This window comes from Electrophorus electricus, chromosome 19 (assembly GCF_041902795.1).
Source record: "Electrophorus electricus isolate QZ-2024a chromosome 19, ASM4190279v1, whole genome shotgun sequence".
Lineage (NCBI taxonomy): Eukaryota > Metazoa > Chordata > Actinopteri > Gymnotiformes > Gymnotidae > Electrophorus > Electrophorus electricus.
The window spans coordinates 12,425,016-12,449,626 of NC_137515.1; the positions used below are offsets into that span (position 1 = coordinate 12,425,016).

Sequence of the window (24,611 nt, forward strand, 5' to 3'; positions counted from 1 at the left end):
TGTCAACAACCAGCAGGCTACATGTCTCTCCTGCAGCAAAGCAGGTAGCCTACAGGAACATCTCTGACTGATAAATGAAACATGGAGGTGACCACAGGGAGGCCTCGAAATCCGTGGTTTTTGTTTTTTGACTGTTTTTAGAACAAACCCCTATGCACGCAAGGGGAGCTATTACCAAAAGCTGCTTCTGTTTTTGCTCTATTGTTCAACATTTTCTAAATTCCCAACAGGAGCATGATGAGAAATAATCTCAAAAGGAATCTAGTAATTAGTAAATAGTAACCTTGCAAGATTCCCAGCCTCTACAAAATCATGGTCTGTGACTACATTGTCTTTAGATGTGAGATGCTGTCTTTAGTATTTAAAAGTCTTTTCAGGGTCTTTTCAAAGTCTTCGAGTGTATGGTTAGTTTTAGTTAACCTTACTCGTTAAAGAGTTTCGCTGGCCATCTAGCTGTGGGTTAGCATCGTTAGAGTTCTGTTGGCGTATTAGGGGGTCAGCCATAGCTATGTATCATCATGAAGTTGAAAAACCGAAACCTTTGACCCGTGTTGAATTGACATTACTTTGCTAACATAATCTTAATTTTTTTGTTACTCCTGATCAGTGATGATGTAATGTATCTTAAATAAATCGGTGATTAAACCTTTAAACAATGCACGATGTCCGTTGAATTGCAATATTTTCTGGCGGTTTTATATAGGCTAAATACAAATCAAAGCTACTTTAAAAATGATTCATAAATGTTTTTCTTCCATATCTTCCGGCTTGCACTCGCGAGGTGTCCGAACATTCCGTCACGTGTTTTTTTTTTGTTTGTTTGTTTTGTTTTTTTTACTGTTTCGTTCACCTTTTCTGTTTTGGGACAAAATTGGGAGCACTTAGCCGAGGTTCCACAAATGGTATCATCTGTTTATCTGTTTTCCCTGCCTTTGGCAGTCCTCCTCTCCATGTGACAATGAAGCTATTACTTGGGCTATTGTTATTTCTCTTTATTAGAGCTACATAGTGGGTGTCCTATATTCCACTCGGGGACCTTGTGCAGTTTGTATACTTGGTCTCCGTATGACTACAGAGCGCATTAGTCGTGTCACCATCAATAACACCTTGTGTCTGTTACTCGAACTACTACTCCCTATTAAAATCACCATTCTCATTCTGGCCACGATCAGGATGACAGCGATGTGATTTCCACTTGCGAGGAACATTTATTTGACCCTGTTTAATGTGGCAGTGGTAATACTCGCGTTATTGCCGCAGGGACAGATGCGGACAACGGGCTATCACAGAAGCCCATATAGCACCAGGTGTCGGTTGGTTGGAGACCCCTTCTGGATGTCTTTTGTTATAGCCCATGGCCCGCAATTTAGGAGGTGAGGATCCGATTTTGGGATGTGAGCGAAAAAAATAAGTGCAGTATTTCTGTAAATACGTTTTTTGAATGAATCTAGAGCGTTTGAGGATAAGTAAGTAAATGACATTAAAACTGGTATTTATTTGAAGTGATTCTGTTTTTGGCAGCAGCTACATACATACACCAAAACCTTATATATTTAATTTTTATGTTATTCATTACATGAACATTGGTTACTGCACAGACAATAACAATAAAATTATCTGTTCGTATACTAATCATTATCAACTCAGACTGAAAAATTAATAAAGGGTTAAAACAACACTTCCAAGATGAGCTCATCCACCAAAATTATTTTATGCCCACAAAACATAAATTGGGCCTTTTATACTCCAGGCACAAATGGGTGAAATAAAGCTTAAAACTTTCTGCATTTTATTTTTTATTGGTATTTACATTTTCTGCAATTTGCCAAATAAAAGTTTAGTTTTTTTCTTAGAAGAGAATTTGTGACTATTATTTACTGTACTGGTGAGCTTTCTTACTCAGAAAATGTAACAAGAAGATAATTACAGCAGGATACCATTTTTTTAGAATTCATAGGTGTTAAATACGGCCACATGACTGACTTTCTAAAGATTATCCAAGAGTACAGTACACAAAAAGTTACCTCTCCTAGGACTTTACCCTGTGGATGAGCATCTTCTTATTTGTTTACATGATTTTTTTAATTAAACAACACATAAAAGACATTTGGCAGATATATGTCAGTAGGATTTTGATTCATAGGGCACCCAGAGCACAATACTATTCAAATTTAGGTGTGTGAAATATGTGAACTATGGACAAACTGGTGTTCAGGCACCAAATATATTACATTTATGACAAATTGTGTCAATGTGGAATCAATGCTGGGTGGAGCTTTTTAATTTATTTGCTTACTTATGTATTCAAACTGATTAAATATTGACCTAGTTTTATTAAAAGCATGTGAAATATCAAACTCTCATCACTTTGTTTCTAATATTTAGGTCGACATGTTTACATTACAATAGCTTTGTAATGGCATAGATTTTTGGTAGAGTATTTTCTCTATGTTTTGAACTTGGGCAATGAAAATGTTACTCCAGCTGAACAGGCCTTGCAACCAGGTAGTTATGTTAAAACTTTATTATTGCTAAAATAACATTTAAATTAGTTTTATTTCAATATGAAAAACACTTCAGGACACCAGGGTTAGAGCATTGTTACGTCACTACCCGGGGTTTCCATCTACCCTCGACATCGTTTTGAGTGTGAGCTCGACGACGGCGTCATGGCGGAGGCCGGCTGTTGTAAGACTCACGGCTGAAATGCCTGCTATCTTTTCCATATTTTCTGTTTGCGAAATACAAAGAAGTGTTTTAAATTTCAAAGGACGACATTTTTGAGTTGGGGAAAAGGAGCCTAAAAACTTGGCTCAGCATAAAGTTGGATTGTTTTGGGCTGCTCTCACGGGGAGCTAGCTAGCTAGCTAGCTACCGTTAGCTGCTAACGTTAGCTAGCATACGAAAACAAGAAAAGGACGTCGGACTTGGACAGTGAGCTGAGTGGCAGCCCGCTGGAGCCAGGTAACACAAAGCAAAACGACGCTCAACCTTGAAATATATTAACGTCAGAAGTAGTTCAGGAATTCGTTTGTGTGGCTGGTAGTCTTAGTTTGGTCAGTAAAGATGGTACAGTGTGGAATATGCTTTTGCTGCGCATATTTTGGGAAGTAACGACTGATGAAAACAACTATTCAGGGCTGTTAGGTTAGCGGCGCGGATATAGCCCAAGCCAGTTGATGCAGTGCGGGAATCATCAAACGTGATCGGTAAATCCGTGAAGTCATCAAATTATATAGAGGCATATTAAAACAGTTTAATACACATAGTTAACCAAAACAGCTAGATACACTTGCGTGTTTTTGTTAGACGGGTTCATTTTGGGCATGTTATGCGAGCTAACGTCAGAAAGCCCAGCTATCAGAGCTAGCTATCACACTCTATAAAGGTTTGGTTGGCCATTTAGCCTAGCATACATTGCAGGTTAGCTAACTAGCGGGCTAGCAAACTGACTAGACGGCTAAATTAAGATAGAACCGTGTATTTTCAGCGTAAAATTCAAACGTGTGACACATGGACTAAAACCAGTTCTTGTGTTAACGGTAGTTACAGTTAATTCCGTTCAATATTTGTATCCGTCCATTATTGTGTATATTCTGGTAAAACATTGTGTTAGCCAAACAGCTAACACGCTTCTCTTATTGCCAAACAGTAGCATATCGTGCTATATCGCTTGCTAGCATGCTACACAGCAACTTTCCTTCTAACCAAGAAACGCTAGCCTGCTAGCTCAAGGCTAGGCTGCGCTTCAGCACTGAATTTGAAATGTACCGCGAATTGCAGTCTTGCTTTGGGAGAGTTAAATACTTCATAACATTAACGTTGACGTTAACAGTTCGCTTTAAAGCTTGTGTTTACACCTCCGCACAATTAACATCTTTGTCGGCATGCTGAGGACGAGCATCCTCGGGGTCTGTGCTGTGGGGACACTTGTTTGGGGGCATTGTCCAGGAGAGTCCGCCTGAATCCGAGTTTCACGCTGCGTAGGCCTGATACCAGGCCTATGCGGTATCAAAATAATACTAGGTACTTGTCAGTTTTGTCAGTAGAAGCAGTTTGTTTATTTTGTTTTATACAAAATATGCTAAGTACAACAAGCTGTTATTTTTAATACGCCGGCCAAAATAATTAGCTGTACACTTGGCCTTCTGTACGAGTTCATTCATTTAGGAAAGCTAGTTTACCATGCGTATTCTTTTTGAGCTAGTGAGCTAGACGCAGAAAGACTGGGTGACACCAGTTGATATAGAATAATACACACACACACATACATAATGACAAAAATTTATATTTTTATTTACAGCCTGCTTTTATTTCCTCTAATTTATTTATTCATTGCTCTGTATAATTTGTTGGTTGATATGCTTTGGCTGATGGTTAAGATTTTGATTACAAACTTTTCATATTGATTGTCATTTTAAATTTTGAGTGTTTCATTAAGTTCAGCTTTTTACTTAAACACAGACTTCAAATCTCTCCAATCAAGCAATTTCATTGAAATTGTAAAAATTGTCATTTTGAAAGCCTGTCTAGACCCAAATGCACTAACCATCCTATTTGTCACTTTAGGTGAGCTTCACTGCATAGGGCTGGAGGTTTAGAACATCTGAGAACCTAATTATACATAGACACAAACATTTGGTTGTTTTGGAAACCCGAAATATTTGACCCACAGACATGGATGGCCGCAGTGAAGATGAAAGTGTGAGCAACAGCAGTGGAGAATCCAGGTAATAAAGTCAAATGTTTATTTGGAAACCTGAAATGATTTGGTTACCGTTATAAAATATTATGGCAAATTAATGTGCAGTTCTATGTGTGCAAAGTAGTGCTGTTACTTTGAATGTTTGGATAGAGTTTAATGTCCATACTGTACAAGGTTGACATGTTGTCCACAGTCAGAACTGAAGGCTTAATAGGTAAAATCATTGCTTAATAATGCAGTTGTGTACTCTTTAGCTGATGTTCAGATATGGCTCCCACATCCATGATGGAATGTTTTAAAGAAAAAAAACATCCTCCACAGCAACTGTGTGGCATGTATGAAAACTGAGCTTTCTGTAGTGACCCTGGCCATCCACTTGTCAAGATGTAGTAGCATATGTCATATACATCATATATTAATAAGTAGTCAGCATGGAGGTTTTTAAAACCAGAGCTATTGTTCAGCATTAAATGTAAATATAACATTGTACGCTGTGTCTGTCATAACATCCTTTGGTAGTTTTGTTGGCGGTCCAGTACAACTAACAAATGCATGCTTGTGTACCTGTGTGTTTCAGTAACTCTGATGATGAATCTGGATCTGGATCTGGGTCTGGGTCTGGATCTGGTTCTAGCTCCAGCAGTAGTAGCTCCAGTAGCAGCCAGTCAGGGAGCAGCAACTCAGGAAGTGGCTCAGACTCAGACAGCCAGTCTGACTCTGACTCTGAAAAATCCAAGGAGAAAAATAATCAGGACAACAACCCTGCCAAGATTGATGCAGCAGAAGTAAGGCTTTACATCTAAACAAATTTGAAGAATTTATATTTTATTAAATCAAGGTTTGGGTATTTTTTGCACCAGGTTCAGAGGAATGAGTCAGGTAAAAAAAAAACTTTGCTAGCAGTGAATGTAAATTGTCACTCATTAGAATTATATGGATTATTTAATCTTGACTTGAGCTTCAACAGGTTTTATTGCTAGCCATATTTGCATTTTGGGTCAAGATGTTCATTTAAGTTTAGTACTAAGTTAACAGATTTTCACCAGTGAATCCCCACCAAGAGTGTACTGAAGATTGGGATTGATTTATCTCTGGGTTGTAATGTCCTTTTATTTAAAGCTTTTTGTTACCTTTGTCCAAGTTTTGGAAGTCAAATCCCAGTATCCTGGCAGTGCAGAAATCAGCCATGCTCAGGAAACAGCAGCTCCAGCAGCAGCAGCAGCAGCAGCAGAGCTCTTCAAACAGTGACTCTGATGAGGTAGTGCTTGTCAGACATTTGAAATTATTTAAAAGATTTTGAAATGCTGATCTCAGATCTGCTCTTTTTTTTTTCTTGTAATACCACAACAGGTTTGGCCTGCACTAATGGTGCTCACATTACATGATCACACTTTTTATTGACTTCCTTCAGTACAAAGATTGCTGTAGTAGATTGAAATAATGACATAATCGGATGTCGGATGTCAGATGTAATATATAACTGTCTTGTCGTTCTGGTTTTAATAACTTGATTTGGGTTTCACTCACTGTATGCATTATGTTCTTCATCCAAGAACTCCTCTAGCAGTGATGACTCAGATGATGACTCGTCAAGGAAGCGAAAGAGTAAAGGGTGAGTCTTTGTTATTAAGCTTCAAGATCTACAGTTTCTAGATTCCAGGGTGTTTATTACTCACTGGTACTCATTTTGGTTTCTTTTAATGTGCATGAAACAGGTCCGGTTCATCTTCTGACTCGGGGTCTGGGTCTGGCTCTGGATCAGGGAGTGGCTCTTCTGATTCTTCAGCTGAGGAAGAAGAGGAGAACAGTGAAGAGTCAGTTTCAGACTACGAGCCCAGCCACAAAGTCAAAAGCCGGAAGCCACCTAAGAAGTAAGCCCATGTCTGCTTTTATGAATTGCATATGTGTTATGCTGGCTTCCCAGTTGTCACCTCTAGAGGTTAATTTGTTGTTATAGTTTTCAAAATAATGTTCTTTCGTGAAAAATTCTGACGTTTTAATTTGCTCATATTCTCAATTAGGACCAATGCCAGAAATGGGAAAAAGAGCAAGGCTCCCAAAAAGAAGCCCTCAGGCTCTTCATCAGATGAGGAGGATGACTATAAGAAGGCTTTGGCAGGTCCCCGGCGACAAGCCACGGTCAACGTAAGCTACAAAGAGGATGAAGAGCTGAAAACAGACTCAGATGATCTGGTGGAGGTGTGTGGTGAGGATGTGCCCCCACCTGAGGAAGATGAATTTGAAACTCTGGAGAAAGTGATGGGCATGAGAATAGGACGGAAAGGAGGTAAGATGTTTTGTTAAACTCAAGTACTTGAAATGTTGTCTAGATTTGTGTAATTATTGATCTTGATATGTTCTGTTTCTAATGCATTTTGCTTCGCTTGAGCAAATTCCCATGCATGCACTTCTCATAGTGTAGCAACACTTTGCACTACTTTTCATTTGTCACATGCAGCCACTGGGGCACACACCACAGTCTATGCTGTTGAGGCTGATGGAGACCCCAATGCCAACTTTAATCCTAACAAGCAAGCAGGAGATGTGCAGTACCTGATCAAATGGAAGGGCTGGTCACACATCCACAACACCTGGGAGACCGAAGAGACACTAAAGCTGCAGAATGTCAAGGGTATGAAGAAACTGGACAACTTCAAAAAGAAGGAGCAGGAGAAGAAGAAGTGGTAAGATCTCAAGCATGACTGCAGTCTGGTGGACTGTGTTTGTCCTCCTGAACTTAACGCTTGCAGGAGTGAAGCCACTGTGGGGACTGAGCTCTTTTCTTTGCATGTCATGCACAGGCTCAAAGCAGCCTCACCTGAGGACGTGGAGTACTTCAACTGCCAGCAGGAGCTCATGGATGATCTGCATTCACAGTATCAGCTAGTGGAGAGAATTATTGGTAAATGTACACAGTTAACCTCAACTTGGTTACTTTTTCAACATTCCTGTGTCGTTTGATTCCAAATATGTGTCTGTGCTTACGTTACTTTCAATTTTGCCAGGCCATTCGAATCAGAAGTCGGCAGCGGGCTACCCGGACTACTTGTGCAAATGGCAGGGGCTTCCCTACTCTGAATGCAGCTGGGAAGACGGCGCACTAATTGCCAGAAAGTTCCAGAAGTGCATAGATGACTACATGAGCCGGAATCAGTCCAAAACGATCCCTTTCAGAGACTGCAAGGTAACCAGCTAGAAGAGGCTTCATGCTTTTAATGCCAACCAAATGGAAATTTAAATAAATACATGTGTACTGTGGGCACCTTAAATGGTTTCATGCAGTAAAGGTATGTGCGCTTTTGTTCAGGTTTTAAAACAGAGGCCGCGGTTTGTGCCCATGAAGAAGCAGCCTCATTATATTGGCGATGATGGACTCGAACTACGGGACTACCAGTTGGATGGCTTAAACTGGATGGCACATTCTTGGTGCAAGTACGTACAGTTGCACTTATTTGATTGATCTGTCAGTTAGTTGTATTTTTTATTTTTGTCCCATGAAAAGTCTTCTGTGCTAAATTACTTTATGGTGGTGTTTTACCTTGGGCTGATTTTTTTTTATACTGTATTTTATAATTGCTGTTAACTGGGTATTTTATAAAACATGAGCTATGTAACAGGATCTCGATTATATAGTTTCATTGCTGAAATATACTGAGTTTTGATTGGTTGAATGTCATTAATTACCAACCAAGAAGGCACCCCCTGAATCAGCCTATAATTCTGATTTGCCATGTTTTTGATTCACTTGAAGTGAATGAGTGAATTTCAAACATGCTTTCTTTTTTTCACAGAATGTGAGGGTTCTCTGAGCCTTCCATAGCTTGCAAAGGCAACTATGATGGTCACTTAAGTTTGTTGTTTGGACGAACTAACTTTATGGTGTTTTAAGCGTGTTGTTAATATCCCTTTCTTCCTTCAGGGGGAACAGTTGTATTCTAGCAGATGAGATGGGCCTGGGAAAAACCATTCAGACCATCTCATTTTTGAACTACCTGTTCAACGAGCACCAACTCTATGGACCTTTTCTGCTGGTGGTTCCCTTGTCTACCCTCACCTCCTGGCAGAGAGAGATTCAGCTTTGGGCCCCACAGATGAACGTGGTGGTCTATCTGGGCGATATCAACAGTAGGACCATGGTATGAAACTACACACTGAATCCAAGCTTTTCCCATTGTGAGATCAGATACAGCTACATAATCTTCTGTTTGTGCTATTCAAAAAATAATGCATTTAAAACTCTGGCCTTATTTATTATTATTCTTTCCCTTTTAACCAAACACATCACCTAGTCCAGTGTACAGCAGTCATGCTGCCAGTGTCCAGTCAGTCCTTGTTCCATGGAAGTCTACAGAGTTTTGTCTTGTTTGTTTACAGTGTGCTTTGTAGTTATCACAAAGTATTGTGCTGTTTATATTTAGATTAGAACACATGAGTGGATGCATGTGCAGAACAAGCGGCTAAAGTTCAACATCCTCCTCACTACATATGAAATTCTTTTGAAAGATAAGGTATGGTACTGGTCTAAAATCCTACATTAGCTCACTCCTTCACTCTTGCTTTGTGTTGGCTACAATATACAATCAGTTTTACTTTCATTTTTATTTTCTTTTAAGGTTTAGAGAAATGAAAACTTATGGTTTAGAGAAAGTTTGTGTTTTTGTTTATTTATTTCTCTCTCTCTAAATTATGCTTGTCGCATTTCTGTAGTATAATGAATCAATAATTCTAAAATATTAGATACTGGATAAAGCATTAAGTGGCTGCCACATGTTTCTCAATCTTCAGTCATTTCTGGGGAACGTGAGCTGGGCTTTCATTGGTGTGGATGAGGCCCACAGGCTGAAAAATGACGATTCTCTGCTATATAAGACCATGATCGACTTCCGGTCCAATCACCGGCTCCTTATCACAGGAACACCTTTGCAGAACTCTCTCAAAGAGCTTTGGTCTCTTCTCCACTTCATTATGCCAGAGAAGTATGACTCCACTGCATTATTAACACTCTTTGCACAATAGGCATTTTGGTATACATTTGCAAAATGTGTATTAGTGGTATTCATAGTTATATAGCCATTTAACAAACTTGTTTTTTGTGATAGTATGTCATTTTGTTTTGGAGTCATTTTTGTTTGAGTGTTGAGATCTGGTTCCATCTCTCTTTACAAACACTCTCTAATTTGGTGGCACCATCACTGCCCTTTTTGCTTTGGGCTGTTGGTATGCAGGTTCCACTCATGGGAGCTGTTTGAGGAAGAGCATGGTAAAGGCAGGGACTCTGGCTACACCAGCCTGCACAAGGAGCTGGAGCCCTTCCTGCTGCGCAGAGTCAAGAAGGATGTTGAGAAGTCACTGCCTGCCAAGGTGGAGCAGATCCTCAGAGTGGAGATGAGTGCCATACAGAAACAATACTATAAGTAAGGAAATGGCATCTCCACTCATTCTGCTTGTTCAGTTATCAAGGGCTTTGGCTTGCATTCACCAATCCTGCCAAAAATCAGCAAAACCTAACTTTTCCCAGAGAGGAGGACTAACTTGCCTGTCTTTAACTCTGTCACCGTGCAGTTTTAAGGTGTTGTTGATTATCAGCCATATATTTGCATGAACAGTGTTAATATTTAAGTAACTTAAGGGCATAATTCATTTGCTCCCATAGGTGGATCCTGACAAGGAACTACAAGGCCCTGAGTAAAGGCACTAAAGGGAGCACGTCAGGCTTCCTCAACATCATGATGGAGCTGAAGAAGTGCTGTAACCACTGCTACCTCATCAAACCACCAGAGGACAACGAGTTCTACAACAAAACAGAGGCTCTGCAGGTATGAGCTGGGGGAAGAGAGAAAACCAGTCTGCTTTAGTTTCACTCCCTCTGTTGGCCACTGATATAAACTATTAATCTCAGCAGTGCTGTTTGAGGATTGTGTGCAACGATAATCCAACTTGTATATTAATACCATTGATTTCTTACTTGTAATTTCTCTTTACAGTTTGCTTCAGACTGAGACCTTTTTACTACTTGAATCACTGGTTAAACTGGTCTCCTTTTTTTTTTTTTTTAATTATAAATATGACTACATGTGTTGAAAAGTATGCTTGTTTGATGACAGCTGACTCAGTCTGCCCCACCCTATCCTCAGCATCTGATCCGAAGTAGTGGGAAGCTGGTCCTCCTGGACAAGCTTCTGGTGCGGCTGAAGGAGCGTGGCCACCGTGTGCTCATCTTCTCGCAAATGGTCCGGATGCTGGACATCCTGGCCGAGTACCTGAAGAGTCGCCAGTTTCTTTTCCAAGTGAGTGGAGTGCTTTTGCTCTCACTGTTGTGTTTGCTGTTCGGGAACATCAAGGTTGATTACAGAAAATGTATCTGGATGATGCTAGTAAACAGGGGAGGGGGTCGGTTAAAGTTTAAATAAAATGTTTTTTTCTTCCAGCGATTGGACGGTTCCATCAAAGGCGAAATGAGGAAGCAGGCATTGGATCATTTCAATGCAGAAGGCTCTGAGGTACATGTGGGAACTGACTTGCATGTGCCTTGTACCTTAAGAGGGCTAACAAACTGAACATCTGTCATGAACACATGCCTTTGCAGGATTTCTGCTTCCTCTTGTCCACGCGAGCGGGAGGCCTTGGCATTAACCTAGCCTCTGCAGACACTGTGGTCATCTTTGACTCGGACTGGAATCCTCAGAATGATCTGCAGGCCCAGGCCAGAGCTCATAGGATAGGGCAGAAGCGACAGGTAAATTGCTTCCTAAAATAATACTTTTGATAATTAATAATATAGAATGATATGAGACTGGGAAATAATTTGTATAAATGCTAAATGTCCTTTACTATGTCATTAATTTGTCCTTATTTTCTTATATTGATTCTTAACATCTTTGGTTAAAGGGGTCCTTTAAAATGCTCCATTGAATGAGTTAGTGTAATGAGTATATTTGCTGGTGTATTTGGCAACCTTCTGCTAATGACTGTGCCTATGTGCTTTCATTTCCCTCAGGTAAATATTTATCGTCTGGTCACTAAAGGATCTGTGGAGGAAGATATCATTGAGCGAGCCAAGAAAAAGATGGTGCTGGACCACCTTGTGATTCAGAGGATGGACACCACAGGGAAGACTGTCCTTCATACTGGTGCTGCCCCCTCCAGGTGACGTTGCATTACCTCATGCCATCTCATTTTGTTTCACTTATTTCTCACCAAGTGAAGGTTTATGTTGTTGCCTTAATTTCTACATTAGGACACTTTTTTTATGCTCCTTTCTTGTTCTGGCATTTGTAAGCAGTTCCACCCCTTTTAACAAAGAGGAGCTGTCTGCCATTTTGAAGTTTGGTGCTGAAGAACTCTTCAAAGAGCCAGAGGGAGAGGAGCAGGAGCCCCAGGTATGTTGATACTTTTGCCACGTTAACTTGAAAATTGATCAAAGACCATTAATTTTGTCTGTGCATTGTGTTTATATTTAGACTAGAATAAGCAAGTGGAACTACGGTAGTTTCTGCACAAAGAATTTTGCAATCACTCTGCTCTGACACTTTGGCTGAGCTGCATATGCCTATGGCTAACAAGGGCAATTATGGGTATTAATGGGTTTGCTTTCTCCTGCAGGAGATGGATATTGATGAGATTCTGAAGAGAGCAGAGACTAGGGAAAATGACCCTGGCCCATCTACAGTAGGAGAAGAACTTTTATCACAGTTCAAGGTAATTCATATGTATTGATGCTCACTTTGGTAGCTGTTATATACACACTTGTAAAGTGCTACCTTCCACTGTTCACTTCTTGTTTTCTCCTCAAGGTGGCAAACTTCTCTATGATGGAGGAGGAGGAGATAGATATGGACACAGACAGCAATCAGAAGAACTGGGATGAAATCATCCCAGAAGAGCAGCGGCGGAGGTTGGAAGAGGAGGAAAGGCAGAAAGAACTAGCGGAGATCTACATGTTGCCGCGCATGAGGAAATGTGCCAAGCAGGTCAGAGGCTATTCAAATGGAGGCTATTTGTCCAAAATGAATTGCTCAGTAAATGTTTATGAATGTCATTTGATGTCCAAAGCTGTTTTCTAATAATTAATGTTGGGCTGAGCTTTTGCTCGTTGTTTTTGCTTGTGAAGAGATTTCTGAATGTTTCATGGAAAGTTTCACATTTAAGCGGAATGTTGTATTTCTCTCATGACCATACTCATGTAATATTATTCATTATTAATTATAATATTGAACTATACTTTTAGATAAGCTTCAACGGAAACGATGGCCGACGCAGTCGGAACAGAAGATACTCTGGCTCGGATAGTGACTCTGCCTCAGACCGAAAGCGGCCCAAGAAGCGAGGCAGACCTCGAACTATTCCACGAGAGAATATCAAGGGCTTCAGTGATGCTGAAATCCGGAGGTAATTACCACTGCCTTGCAGCTGATGAGCCTAAATCACAACCGTTATAATGTGGAATGTTAAAAACATGTCATTAGAAAAGTATTTGTTTGAAGCAACTAGAATATTGCTGTAAAATGCACAACATTTCACTGCAGCTTTTTTTTCCTAAATAGATTTATCAAAAGCTACAAGAAATTTGGTGGGCCTTTGGAAAGGTAAATGTGATATTGCAATTGCTTTTTTTTTTTTTTTTTTTTTTTTTTTTTTTTTTTTTTTTTTTTTTTTTTATATATATATATATATATATTCCATTGCTTTAAGACAGTTCTCTATTCATATTTGCTATTTTACCTTCACTTATCTGCCTCCATATAACAGGTTGGATGCTATTGCACGGGATGCTGATCTGGTAGATAAATCGGAGCATGACCTGAGGCGGCTGGCGGAGACTGTGCACAATGGCTGCCTGAAAACCCTGAGGGAAAACCCCTGTGGACCAGAGAAGACCTCAGGCAAGTGGCTCAAAACCAATTAGTTTCATATATCTTTCCATTTTCCCATTTGTTAGCTCTTCATTATGAGATTTTTGTTCTTGTTAGCAGGATGGCACTGCTACCGATGTTTTGTTTATTGTTTTTGTAATCCATGTTTATCTGCCTTGTGTTTTTTAGGAGGCAGGAGAGGAAAGGTGAAAGGACCCACCTTCAGGATTTCAGGGGTTCAAGTAAATGCTAAGCTAGTAATCTCACATGAGGAGGAACTGGCACCACTGCACAAGGCCATTCCTGCAGACCCAGAGGAGAGGAAGAGGTATCTATCTGACATGCACCAAATGATTTTTATTCTTTCACTTACAATGCCTTGCAAAATATTCTTCTTTTGTCTTAGAGTGCTTAAAGCTGCCTTTTGAGTTGTACAAACTATGATATATAAACTAAATTGTAAATGTGAGAATAAAATAGATTCCATTTACTCAGGTACATGCTTCCTTGCCATGCAAAGGCAGCTCATTTTGATATTGATTGGGGTAAAGAGGATGATTCCAGTCTGCTTATTGGGATTTATGAATATGGCTATGGGAGCTGGGAAATGATCAAGATGGACCCAGACCTCAACCTCACCCACAAGGTATGATGAGGACTTTTTCAGCTTTTTCAACTGCTCTATTGTGTATAATCAATGTGGCTCTGTTGTTTCTCTGATCAGGGTAACATCTTTTGTTTCTTGTTTAATCAGCTTTTACCAGATGACCCTGATAAAAAGCCACAGGCCAAACAGCTTCAGACACGAGCTGACTACCTCATCAAATTACTCAGCAAGGATCTCGCCAAGAAGGAGGCCCAGCGGCAAACGGGCACGGTGAGAACACCTTTAGTGATCCGGCAGAAACATATTTTGCACCACTAATTTGTTTTAAAAGTATTTAAATATTAAGTGACTGTAGTCATTGGACAAATATTTCATGTTCCTCTATTTGCTGCCCCTTTTTTTTTTTTTTTTTTTTTAGGTCTACCACCAATACCTTTTTGATTTTAAAAGGGTTGGTGTGTGGGTATGATGTCTATGTATGTCAGTCATGACTGTGTGTATAAAAAAAAAAAAAAAAAAAAGAAAGAAAAGGATGTCAAAATGCCTGATTCTTGCCTCTGTAGCTATAATTATGAATTTGAAAGTTAGTTTGTTTCAACTTTATAATAAAGCAAATGACAGGTTTACTTTTATTCTAAAACATACAGCCATACACATTGCAGTTACTTCATCACATTTGAGGATTTTTGCTTGGAATGCTCTAGTAGTTCATGCACATAATTTATTATTGATATAGATTTCATATCTATTAGGCATTAATATAGTCAGTAAAATTCCATAATCTGAGGATAATCACATCACCTTTTGAGGAGCTGATTATGTGCAGCATTGTAGGTTGTAAACAGAATGCTGCAGCCCCGGTGGTTATATGCTTGAGTGCACAGGAAACCACATTCCTCACCAGCTTGCTCTCTATCCTCTAATTGTCAGACACAACTCGTGCATGGAGAGAATGCATTAAAAGAGCGTTCTGTTTGGAAATTCTCTAAGAAATAACAAGCCACTTAGAGTTTTGGGGGGAAATGCTGGATATAGAGTAAATTGGTTGTTTATTAAGCATTTATTAAACATTATACTACATGCATGGCACTTGGTCTCGCTTTTTGGCTAGTGATTACTTTGTACATGTGCTGATGGAACTGTGTGCACCACAGGCAAACTCTCGAAAGAGGAAACCCCGGGGGAAGAAGAACAAAGCTGTGAAACCGAAGGTTGACGAAGTGTCCAACAGCCTGTCCTCTGCTCCTCCCTCAGAGAAGAGCTCAGAGGATGAGGAAGACAAGGAGGAGGAAAAGGTTTGTCTGCCTATGCTGGACTGCAGCAGCCATGCTGTATAATCACTAAAGACAGGCTTTATATCTAATGTAGCCCATGATTCTGCATTAAAATGCCCCATAACAAACAAAGCTCGCTCGCTCGCTCGCTCGCTCTCTCTCTCTCTTGCACTCGCACTCTCTCTCTCTGGTTGTTAGAGCGATCTAACTAGCAATTTCCCTCGGCCAGTTATAGTACAAGGGAAATATGGGTTTGTTTGGTTTTTTTTTAGTTTTGTTGAAACTTTAAAACAATCTTTCCTGCCTAAATCTATGATTCACTGAGCAAGTCTTGTTATGAAGGTTGAAGCACAAATAATCTTGTTTGTGGACCTTCCATACTCAGAACCTGTACGTTAAAACAAAACTGAAGGTTGCTCCCGTGCTAATGAGTTATCATCAAAGAAAATTACTCCTGGACTGTCATTTCACCAGTGATCATCGATGACTTAGACTTTTATATGGTTGGCTTCATTTGGCATGTAGTTGCTGCTTGCTCATAGCTAGTAGAAAGCAGTTGCAAACAAGCAGATAACTTCAAAGCTCAAAGAATCTGTCTTGATTTATGGAAAAATACGCTTCACTTTTAAACCATAGCCTTAAATTTTTCCCCGTTAGTTGATGGAAAGATGCTAGTCTAAACCTTGAAAAAACACATTGCTCCTGTATCATGTTTACACTCCCCCTGTACAGGAATCGCCTCCAGTCAAACCACTGCCCACAAGAAGGGGGAGAGCCTCTGATCGCGTGGTGAAGGAGGAGGAGGAGGAGGAGGGGGAGGAGGAGGAGGAGGAGGAGGAGGAGGAACCAGAGCCAGAACCCCACATCAGAGAGCCAGAGGAGAAGGAAACAAAAGAGAGGGAGGTGAAGAAAGAGGTGAAAAGGGAGGAAGGCCGTGACGGCAAAGAAAAGAAGGAGCTAAAAGAGAAAAAGGAGAACAAGCCTGTGGAACCTGTGCACCGGGTGGAGGAGCCTGCAGAGAAGGTTAATGCAGTGCCAAAGCACTATTTGTTTGAACTCTTTGAAGTCTTAATGATGCACGGAAGATAGCAGCAGTATGTTGTGCTTTCTTTTTGCTTTTATGGGCTGTGATTAAGTCAAGCACTAAGCTTTTTTAAATGTGTAATTGGTTTTATCTTGCAGATTCTGGAGCTTAAAGCTGAATCGCGGGAAAAGGGCAAAAAGGCCGATTTCCCTATACACATTACAGCAGGGGGAGAAAATGTTCCGGTTTTGGAGGAATCGGAAGAGCTTGACCAAAAGACCTTCAGCGTGGTGAGTACTGGATCCAACTTATCCCACTGCCCGGACCCGAATCAGTTGCTGTGGTAATATGAGCTGCTTTGTCCATGGAGAAGTTAAATTAATTTCGCTTGTTTAGTATGTGACATCTAGCTGGTTTGCTTTGCTTTGAAAAGCCATTGGTAAGGAGGTGCACCTCTCATTCTATTAAAAGAGGAAACCTTTTTACTAAACAATTTATCATTTAACAGAAATCCTTTAGCACAGAAATATTTATATTGGATAGTGTTTAGGCAATACATTCATTGTTGGGTATGAGAATGTAATGTACATATATTAGTAAATTGAGACGCCCTGTGTTTAATAGTGTAAGGAACGCATGCGACCAGTGAAGGCAGCCCTGAAGCAGCTGGACCGTCCTGAGAAAGGCCTTTCAGAGCGTGAGCAGCTAGAGCACACACGCCAGTGCCTGATCAAAATTGGAGACCACATCACGGACTGTCTAAAAGAGTACACCAACCCTGAGCAGATCAAGCAATGGAGGAAGTATGTATTATTCACTACATTGGCATTTCTTAAATTTCATTTGGATTTGTGGCTCCCATCTTCATTTTTATTCATTTTATCTCAGAAATCTTTGGATATTTGTTTCCAAATTCACGGAATTCGATGCAAGAAAACTGCACAAACTGTATAAGCATGCAATCAAGAAAAGGCAGGAAAACGCCCAGGTATGGACATGTTTTCAACGGTGTCTTAAGCTGTAACAAAAGCTAATGAGTGCACTGTGCTTTAATGCCTGTCTGTGCTTTCTATTGTACCAAAAAGAAAAACCATAAATGTTCTCTACGTGGTGAGTCTTTGGTGTAATCATAACATTTGTGGTTGGTTTGTTTCAGGTGGCGGACCAAAACACTAGCACTGTAAATACACAAGCCTTTAAACACACAGGTGTGTTCCTTTCATTTGCATTTCTTATGTTTGTTTCAAAAATCTATCCAATTCAGCTGGTCTTTAAAAGACAGGGTGTACAGAACATGGGTATAGAAAGATAAATGGATAGAATGAGAGTCCTGTATGTATGAAAGTTTTTAATAGCCTAGGTCATCTTTCTCACTGAGGACAAGTAAGAAAGGGTCAGACTTATTCTGGTCTAGATTGAGACTGATTTTTAAGATGTTTAATCCTTCCCCATTTGCACGGTCCTGTGTCCTCAGACATTGAGAGGTTAAAGGAGTCCCAGCAGGACGAGAGCAGCAGGGATAGCTACAGCTCGGAGCGGCACCACTCAGCCTCGCGTAGTCATGAACAGGGTAAAGAGCGCCACCCCAGTGACTCTTACAGGAAGGGCTCAGATACCAGGAAGAGGCCATATACCTCCTTCAGCAATGGCAAGGACCACCGCGAGCGTGACCACTACAGAGAGCGCCAAGACAGCAGGTGAGAAACGCACATCAGCCACCACCTTATAGCCTTGATGAGATAGATATGTTTACTGTAGGGCACCATTTTTTTAGGGTGGCAATGCTGTTTCATAGAGGGGATTTGAAAGGTTTTGTTTGGCATTTTTAAGTACATGCATCTGTGATCTTGCTTTATGTTCAAATGAAGGTATTCTGTTTTGGAGACTTAAATTTATTTTAGTTTTCCACATACTTGTGCCTTTTCCTAGATACTACAGCGACAGCAAGCATAGGAAGCTAGAGGATCACCGCTCCAGTCGAGACCATTGGTCAGACAGTAGCTCCAAGGACCGGCTGCACTCAGAGCACCGTTCCCACACGGACCACCGGTCCCATTCGGAACATCGATCCAGTTCCGACTACAGTCACCACAAGCCCTCTCGAGACTACCGCTACCACTCGGACTGGCAGATGGATCACCGGGTGTCAGGGAGTGGGCCCCGTTCCCCTCGAGACCAGCGTTCACCCTATGACTCGCGCTCACCCATGGGCCACCGCTCGCCCTTCGAGTACTCATCTGACCACAAGAGCACGCCCGAGCAGGTCTGGGGCAGCCGCAAGACATAGCGTCTCAGTCAGCCATAGACAACTCAAACGCAGGAAATGCCTTATGGGACTGTCGGCCGCTGTACTGCGCATGGGATCCTCTTCAGGCCCCGTGCCCTCCTCTCCCTTTCTCACCTGTCCTCTCTTCTCCAGGCTGACTTTGACTAGCTGGAGAACGAACACAAATGGCATATTTTTGTATTTAAGAGTCTTTTCTTGCACCTTTTCTTAGGTGCAGCAGTGTAATGTTTTTGTTTTTTTTTAATTATTTTTATAAATTGACTACTCCCACCCCCCCCACCCCCCATTTTTTCCCCTTTATTTGGACACAAGAATCCCATGCTCACATATTGTACCGCCATTTAACACTGGATCCTGGCATTGACCTTATCATATTTGCAATGTACTACAGCCCTTGACTTTTTTTTTTAAGACAAGTGTTTGAGCAGAGGAAAATGGCATAATATATTGCCTTTATGATGCAGAGGTTTTTTTTTAAAGGGTCTTTCATCTTAACAGGTCTGAAGGACTGGTGTTCACCTTTCACAGTACCTCGTTTACAATGTTCTCTTGTGACCACCCTGCCGACTTTTTCTGTGTTTATTTTTCCATCATGTTTGAATTATTTAATTCTCTCAGCTGTAAAAAATCTGGATTCTGTTTTATGAGCATCTGAAAATGTCCCTCTCACAAATTGTACTACTGTAAATTATTGTATAAAAGTAAATCAAATGGGCTTTTTCTTCTCAGGCTTTTATTTTTTCCTCTTTGACCTAGATGTTCCCTTTCCCCATCAACTCAGGCTTTTTTGTCAGTTGTGTTAACAGTTTGGTTTCCATATGACAGTCTATCTAAATGATACTATTTGGAATGTAAATTGGGGAATGGGGAAACTATTCCATTTGTGTATTCCTGTCTAGGGGCTTCCTTTGGTCTCTCTTTTTGGTTAATTCAGTTAATGTGTAAGTTTAGCAAACAGCCTCATATTAGCTACATCATGTAATAAAAACAGTGTGAGGGGTTGAGTATAGCTAGAGGCACTTATTTGAACTTGAATTAGGATTTTTTTGTTTTTTAAAGGAATTCCACCTTTGTCTTTTTATAAATATAAATATATATATAAAATGTAGGCAATAATGTAAAATCTTCTATGCAGCCCAAGTGTATTTCTGGTGAACGGCCTGATCAAGTCAAAATGCTGTTACAGTACACACTGTATATAGATCTCCTCTATATTTCAAATCAAATTTACACTGAAAATGCATGAATTTTTAAAAATTGTTTTATATAATTGTTTATAAAGTCATTAAACTCAAATCACTGTTTTCACCTGTAATCTGGTTTTAAATTGTTTTTTCCAGAGAACAGTTTCTATGCCACTATTTTAAGGAATTTATATTCTTTTAATGCAGTTTCATGTTTACACAGTATTTTTCTCACATGATGTAGGAAGTAAACATTTTACACTGAATTTAGAATTACATGCCTCAGATCTTTCTGGTTATTACAAGCAAGCAATGGTCCTATATATGTTTAAGGCACCAGCTGAGAAGTGGAATTATGGTAATGGAAATGAGAGCTTCTTGTTTATTTTATCGAAGTTTAATGATTGCAATAAGTTCTTGTCAATCTTACCAAAATAATTCCGCATGTACACAATGATATCTCCACCCCTACTTCTGCTCCATGGTAAATTTGAAGTATTGGGTGAGACAGCTGAGTGAGTTGAGTACAGACAACTAAAACTCCACTATTACTTATGAATACCACCACAAAACATGGGAGAGTTTCATTTATTGGGACTAAAGCACAGCTGGTAAACAACATTGGCATTCAATTACATACACTATATATTTAAACTCATTTTGTACTGTTATCACTACAGTTTTTACAGACAGTAAAAGGGCAGCAAAGCCTGGTGTAATCTTCCAGTTGTTTATAAACCCCCCCAAAATAATAAGAACAATAGTAAAGGCAACATGTATCCAGGCTTGTGATCGTCCTTAGGGATATATAGCAGTTGAAGTGGTCTCTGTCCCAGAGCTGTTTAAGAACTCTTCTTTTCTTCAAAAATGATGTTTGCTGTGGCTTTCTTGGCTAAATGAAAGAATGATAATGCTTTAGTGAAGCTAGGTCAAAGCATGCACTCAACATGGACTTCAAAACTCAAAAGAAAGTAACTATCTATTTCTATAATCTAATATTAGATTATATATATATATATATTTCTATAATCTAATATCTATCTGTGTGTGTGTGTGTATACACACACACACACACACACACAGTGCTTTTTGGGTTGCAGTGGTAAAGTCTAAAGAGGAAAAAACATTTCTGCCCAATTCTGTAAAATGTTCCATCAAAGATAAACACAATTATGGTGTCTTACAGAGCTAATTAGGCATTTGTATTTTTAAGGGTAGCCTTGTCAACTTCGAGTTAAATCTCAGTAAAATGTGTTTGATGGACCATAATTGAACTGTTCAGGCTGAAAACCATACAAAATGAATAAAAACCTGACAGTGTACCTACAGTATCAAGCAAAATCTACATCTGTAGGAAGCAATCAATATTCATGGGAAGTGTGGTTGTAATCACTGTAAAATTTGCTGTCACTTTCTTTTAATATACAAGTGACAAATGTCAGAACGTGTCTCTAGCTTGACCTGGACCATTCCAAAAACCGAAATCCTTCATGACAGATTCAAACATTGTTTGGGTTATGGCATTCCTTAAAATTCAAGTTAAAGAACATAAAATAGCTGTTACAAAATATGCTTTTACCCTCATCTTTAATCTTATTTGCGGCATCTGATGCTTTGTCTTTGATGTCCTTCACTACGGTGTCAATCCTGGCCTCATTCCTTAGGAAGAAAGGGCGTATGATGCGTGTGTAGATCTGGATGGAGCCGTTAGAAGGAGTTGGAGCCATGCACCACAACAGGAAAGCACACTGCCAAAATCAAAGAAACACATGACCACCTAGTCTGATTCCGCACTGTCCGATTTCTGAGACAACACTTCACGGAGAGCGTCATCTAACATTTTACATAAGGATTGCTCAAGGCTGGAGGCCTATACAAAACATAAGGGGCTGTTGGACATTTCATTTATTCAGATGCTTTCAGTATTCCATCAATGCACATTTAATGACAACTTCAATTGGATCTTAGTTTAGAATATTTGAGGTATTGCCTGGGGATATTACAAAAGTAGCAGAAACAAACACTACTGGAAGACTTCTGAGCTGAGGAACATTTGTGTGCTGGAGTTTTATAAGAGTTTTTCTTCTGAAAGAATCTTTTTGTTTTCCTCAGTGTCTCCATATGCTCATTTCAACATTCTACCACCAGGATTAATACCCCTACTATTGAACTACTATTGACAAAGCAGCTCAAAACAGTAGGGCTTTTTATCATATAAACAGATCAGTTTTCTTCTACAGACTTTTGACACATTATCAAGCAAATGCTAAAAAGCAACACAGACTCTTACCTTTCCTGTGTAATAGAAAGGGAACCAGGACAGGAAAATGTCAGCAAAGAACTCAGCCACGCTGAACACACCATACACAACCCAGTAGGTAAGCCATTTTGTGTCATCATCTTTGTCACTGCTCTCAATGGCTTTAATTCTGCAGATCAGTGGGATAAAACAATAGTGTGTGGTGTTTTTCCTTCCTATTTGTCATATTCTTTTTATATTTGCAGTTTAAATTCCAAATATAAAATCAAGAAGCATATATTTATCTTTGGCGTTATTTGCACTGCTGCGACATAACCACTATTACAAGTTGTGTGTAATATGAGGCAGGTAATTGCATGAACTACATCCAGTCCCAGTGTAGTGACAGACAGCAAGTCAGTACTGTAGGTGGTGTACAGAATATGGAATCAACTAGCAGTTGGCCTAGATGTAGCCATATTTGACACAGGCGAGTCACAAGAGCCTTGTGTTTTAGCACGTGTAAGAACGATTTTACCACAAAAAGAAAATGTATAGCTCAAGGATCCTCGTGGAAAAATTAAAGGAGCCTACAATTTGTGTGACATTGTATATCACATTTAAAAATGACACTCAGCAAGGCTTACCTTGGCCCTGGAAGTAAGATGGCTCCCAGACTACGTGCTGAACACGCAAGATAACCGCACTTGTGTGACATGGACTACGCTAAGATCGTCGTTTTCGGTCTACTGTGGTTGTCAAATAGAGATGTGGGTGAACATTTGCCTTAGACGTATTTCAGTCGTAAATGTTCATGTAGATAAAACGGAACAGCCGAGTAGTATTATTATACACATTATATGATTTCACTAATCGCTAAATTTCATCACCGATCTGACGTTTTGGGTTTTTTTTTCCATGATCACAATAACACTAATCTAGAATTGCTAGTGCTTTCTATTTACACTGCATACAAATAAGACATGCAAATTATCTGGAATTCATAAACAACCAGTTAACCAGGGATTACAACGTTTATAACTATCGTTATTATTCATTACAAGTAGGCTATTAAGTTAAAACCTGCAGAATGTAATATTGCTCAGTTGAGGCTGTAGTTCATAGTTTAATAGTGGTGTATATCGTGGCGCTTAAGGCCCTCGGGTACCACAACACCTATTGTCAGAGGACGCGTGTAGTTTAACAAGTACCATCACGAACGTCAAACACACCCATTAATAGTGACATTGGATCTGATCCAAAGAGACTTCACCGTGTGGTAGCATGGCCTAATGTGGGTGTTATAAAGGCCTCGTACATGTTGGGTTAGTGATTGCTACATACGGAAGCATGGCAGCTGCCGTTCATTTTTTTCCTGTGAAGTATTATATTTGCTTCTATACATTTAATCGAAAACAAAATCAAACATGCCAACTCACGATATATACGCAGGGTAGGCAAACCCGATGAGGTTGCACAGCAGGGAAGCTCCATACCCGATCACCAGATATACTGCAACGAAGGCTGTGACAGCTACAAGGAAAGACAAGAGGGTAGCATCGCTCAACCACTAGGCCAGCTTGACCATGATAAAGCTTTGATCAGTCTATTGTAAATTAAATTGCTTAATCGGTTGAGCATCTCCGTATCCCTCAAAACAGAATGTCGATTAGTATTGGCTTTGTTCACAAGATGCCAGAATGACTTTTCTCCAAAACTGCATAAACGTTGCCGAATGCCTTCCGCAAGCTTACTTACCGAGTGCAATATACAATCGTTTTACTCCCGTTCTCGCCTCAATTTTTGCCAAGATGTCGGTCATAACATTTTTCTCGTGTAGGAACTTATCGAATCTGTCTCTAGCTTGAACCATGTTTTATCTCAAATGATGGCTATATTCAGTTGTAAAATAAACTTTATTAGCACGCAAACTGCGCCACCCATGAACTGCAACCTCCTCTCTTCCTCTGTCCCCGTTAGACAGACTTTCTGTCACGTCTTGCGTCACAGCACCAGGTCTCTCCGAAGGAAGAAATCCTGCAGACCACACCCCTTAATCGATACACGCTACGTTTTGTCCAAGCCACAAAATCAGTGATACATGGTGCAAACTGAACCACAGCTAAATTACTTAATTTTTTAAGTCTGCGTGATAACCACGTTCCGCAAAATAACCTGTTCAATAACCTGTTTATATAGTATCAACTACTGTGTTAACGATGTTAACGTAAGTTTATTCAAAATGCTCTTGAATTCATTCGTGCCTTTCTATTTCACGCACAGTGTACGGCGTTTAAATAGGTAGCAGCTGAACGACCTGTGATTGCACAAGGAAGAAACGACGAACGCTTTTCATAAAGTGGCACAGCACGCTTACAAATCAATCTAACTTTATGTCACTTGCTTTCCGCGTCACGTCAATCTAACTTGTAATCCTAC

The 24,611-nt window shown here is 40.0% G+C and overlaps 2 protein-coding genes across 3 annotated transcripts; one reads left to right on the top strand and one right to left on the bottom strand.

Annotated features, from left to right (window-relative positions):
- The first annotated feature begins 2,646 nt into the window (after positions 1 to 2,646).
- Positions 2,647 to 20,064, top strand: chd1 (chromodomain helicase DNA binding protein 1). 2 transcript variants are annotated; one of them, XM_027008999.3, is made up of 37 exons: positions 2,647 to 2,964; positions 4,570 to 4,730; positions 5,283 to 5,490; positions 5,847 to 5,963; positions 6,259 to 6,317; positions 6,421 to 6,576; positions 6,727 to 6,992; positions 7,164 to 7,389; positions 7,507 to 7,607; positions 7,711 to 7,889; positions 8,013 to 8,137; positions 8,625 to 8,841; positions 9,124 to 9,213; positions 9,491 to 9,681; positions 9,931 to 10,119; positions 10,359 to 10,521; positions 10,840 to 10,992; positions 11,134 to 11,205; positions 11,292 to 11,441; positions 11,703 to 11,851; positions 11,988 to 12,084; positions 12,308 to 12,403; positions 12,499 to 12,675; positions 12,933 to 13,093; positions 13,249 to 13,290; positions 13,454 to 13,587; positions 13,747 to 13,885; positions 14,053 to 14,203; positions 14,312 to 14,434; positions 15,319 to 15,459; positions 16,171 to 16,461; positions 16,621 to 16,752; positions 17,087 to 17,265; positions 17,351 to 17,450; positions 17,619 to 17,670; positions 17,937 to 18,159; positions 18,392 to 20,064. In XM_027008999.3, exons 2-37 carry the CDS (start codon positions 4,678 to 4,680, stop codon positions 18,747 to 18,749), a joined length of 5,460 nt encoding a protein of 1,819 aa, XP_026864800.2. In that variant the 5' UTR covers positions 2,647 to 2,964; positions 4,570 to 4,677; the 3' UTR covers positions 18,750 to 20,064. The 2 variants fall into 2 exon arrangements, with proteins under 2 accessions (XP_026864800.2, XP_081558091.1); XM_081701965.1 differs by having other exon boundaries at positions 4,676 to 4,730.
- Positions 20,065 to 20,505: 441 nt separating this feature from the next.
- Positions 20,506 to 24,469, bottom strand: reep5 (receptor accessory protein 5). Its single transcript, XM_027009000.3, has 5 exons — positions 23,931 to 24,469; positions 23,612 to 23,705; positions 22,224 to 22,362; positions 21,513 to 21,681; positions 20,506 to 20,825 (listed from the first exon to the last, which is right to left on the bottom strand). Exons 1-5 carry the CDS (start codon positions 24,043 to 24,045, stop codon positions 20,776 to 20,778), a joined length of 567 nt encoding a protein of 188 aa, XP_026864801.2. The 5' UTR covers positions 24,046 to 24,469; the 3' UTR covers positions 20,506 to 20,775.
- Between the last annotated feature and the right edge of the window lie 142 nt (positions 24,470 to 24,611).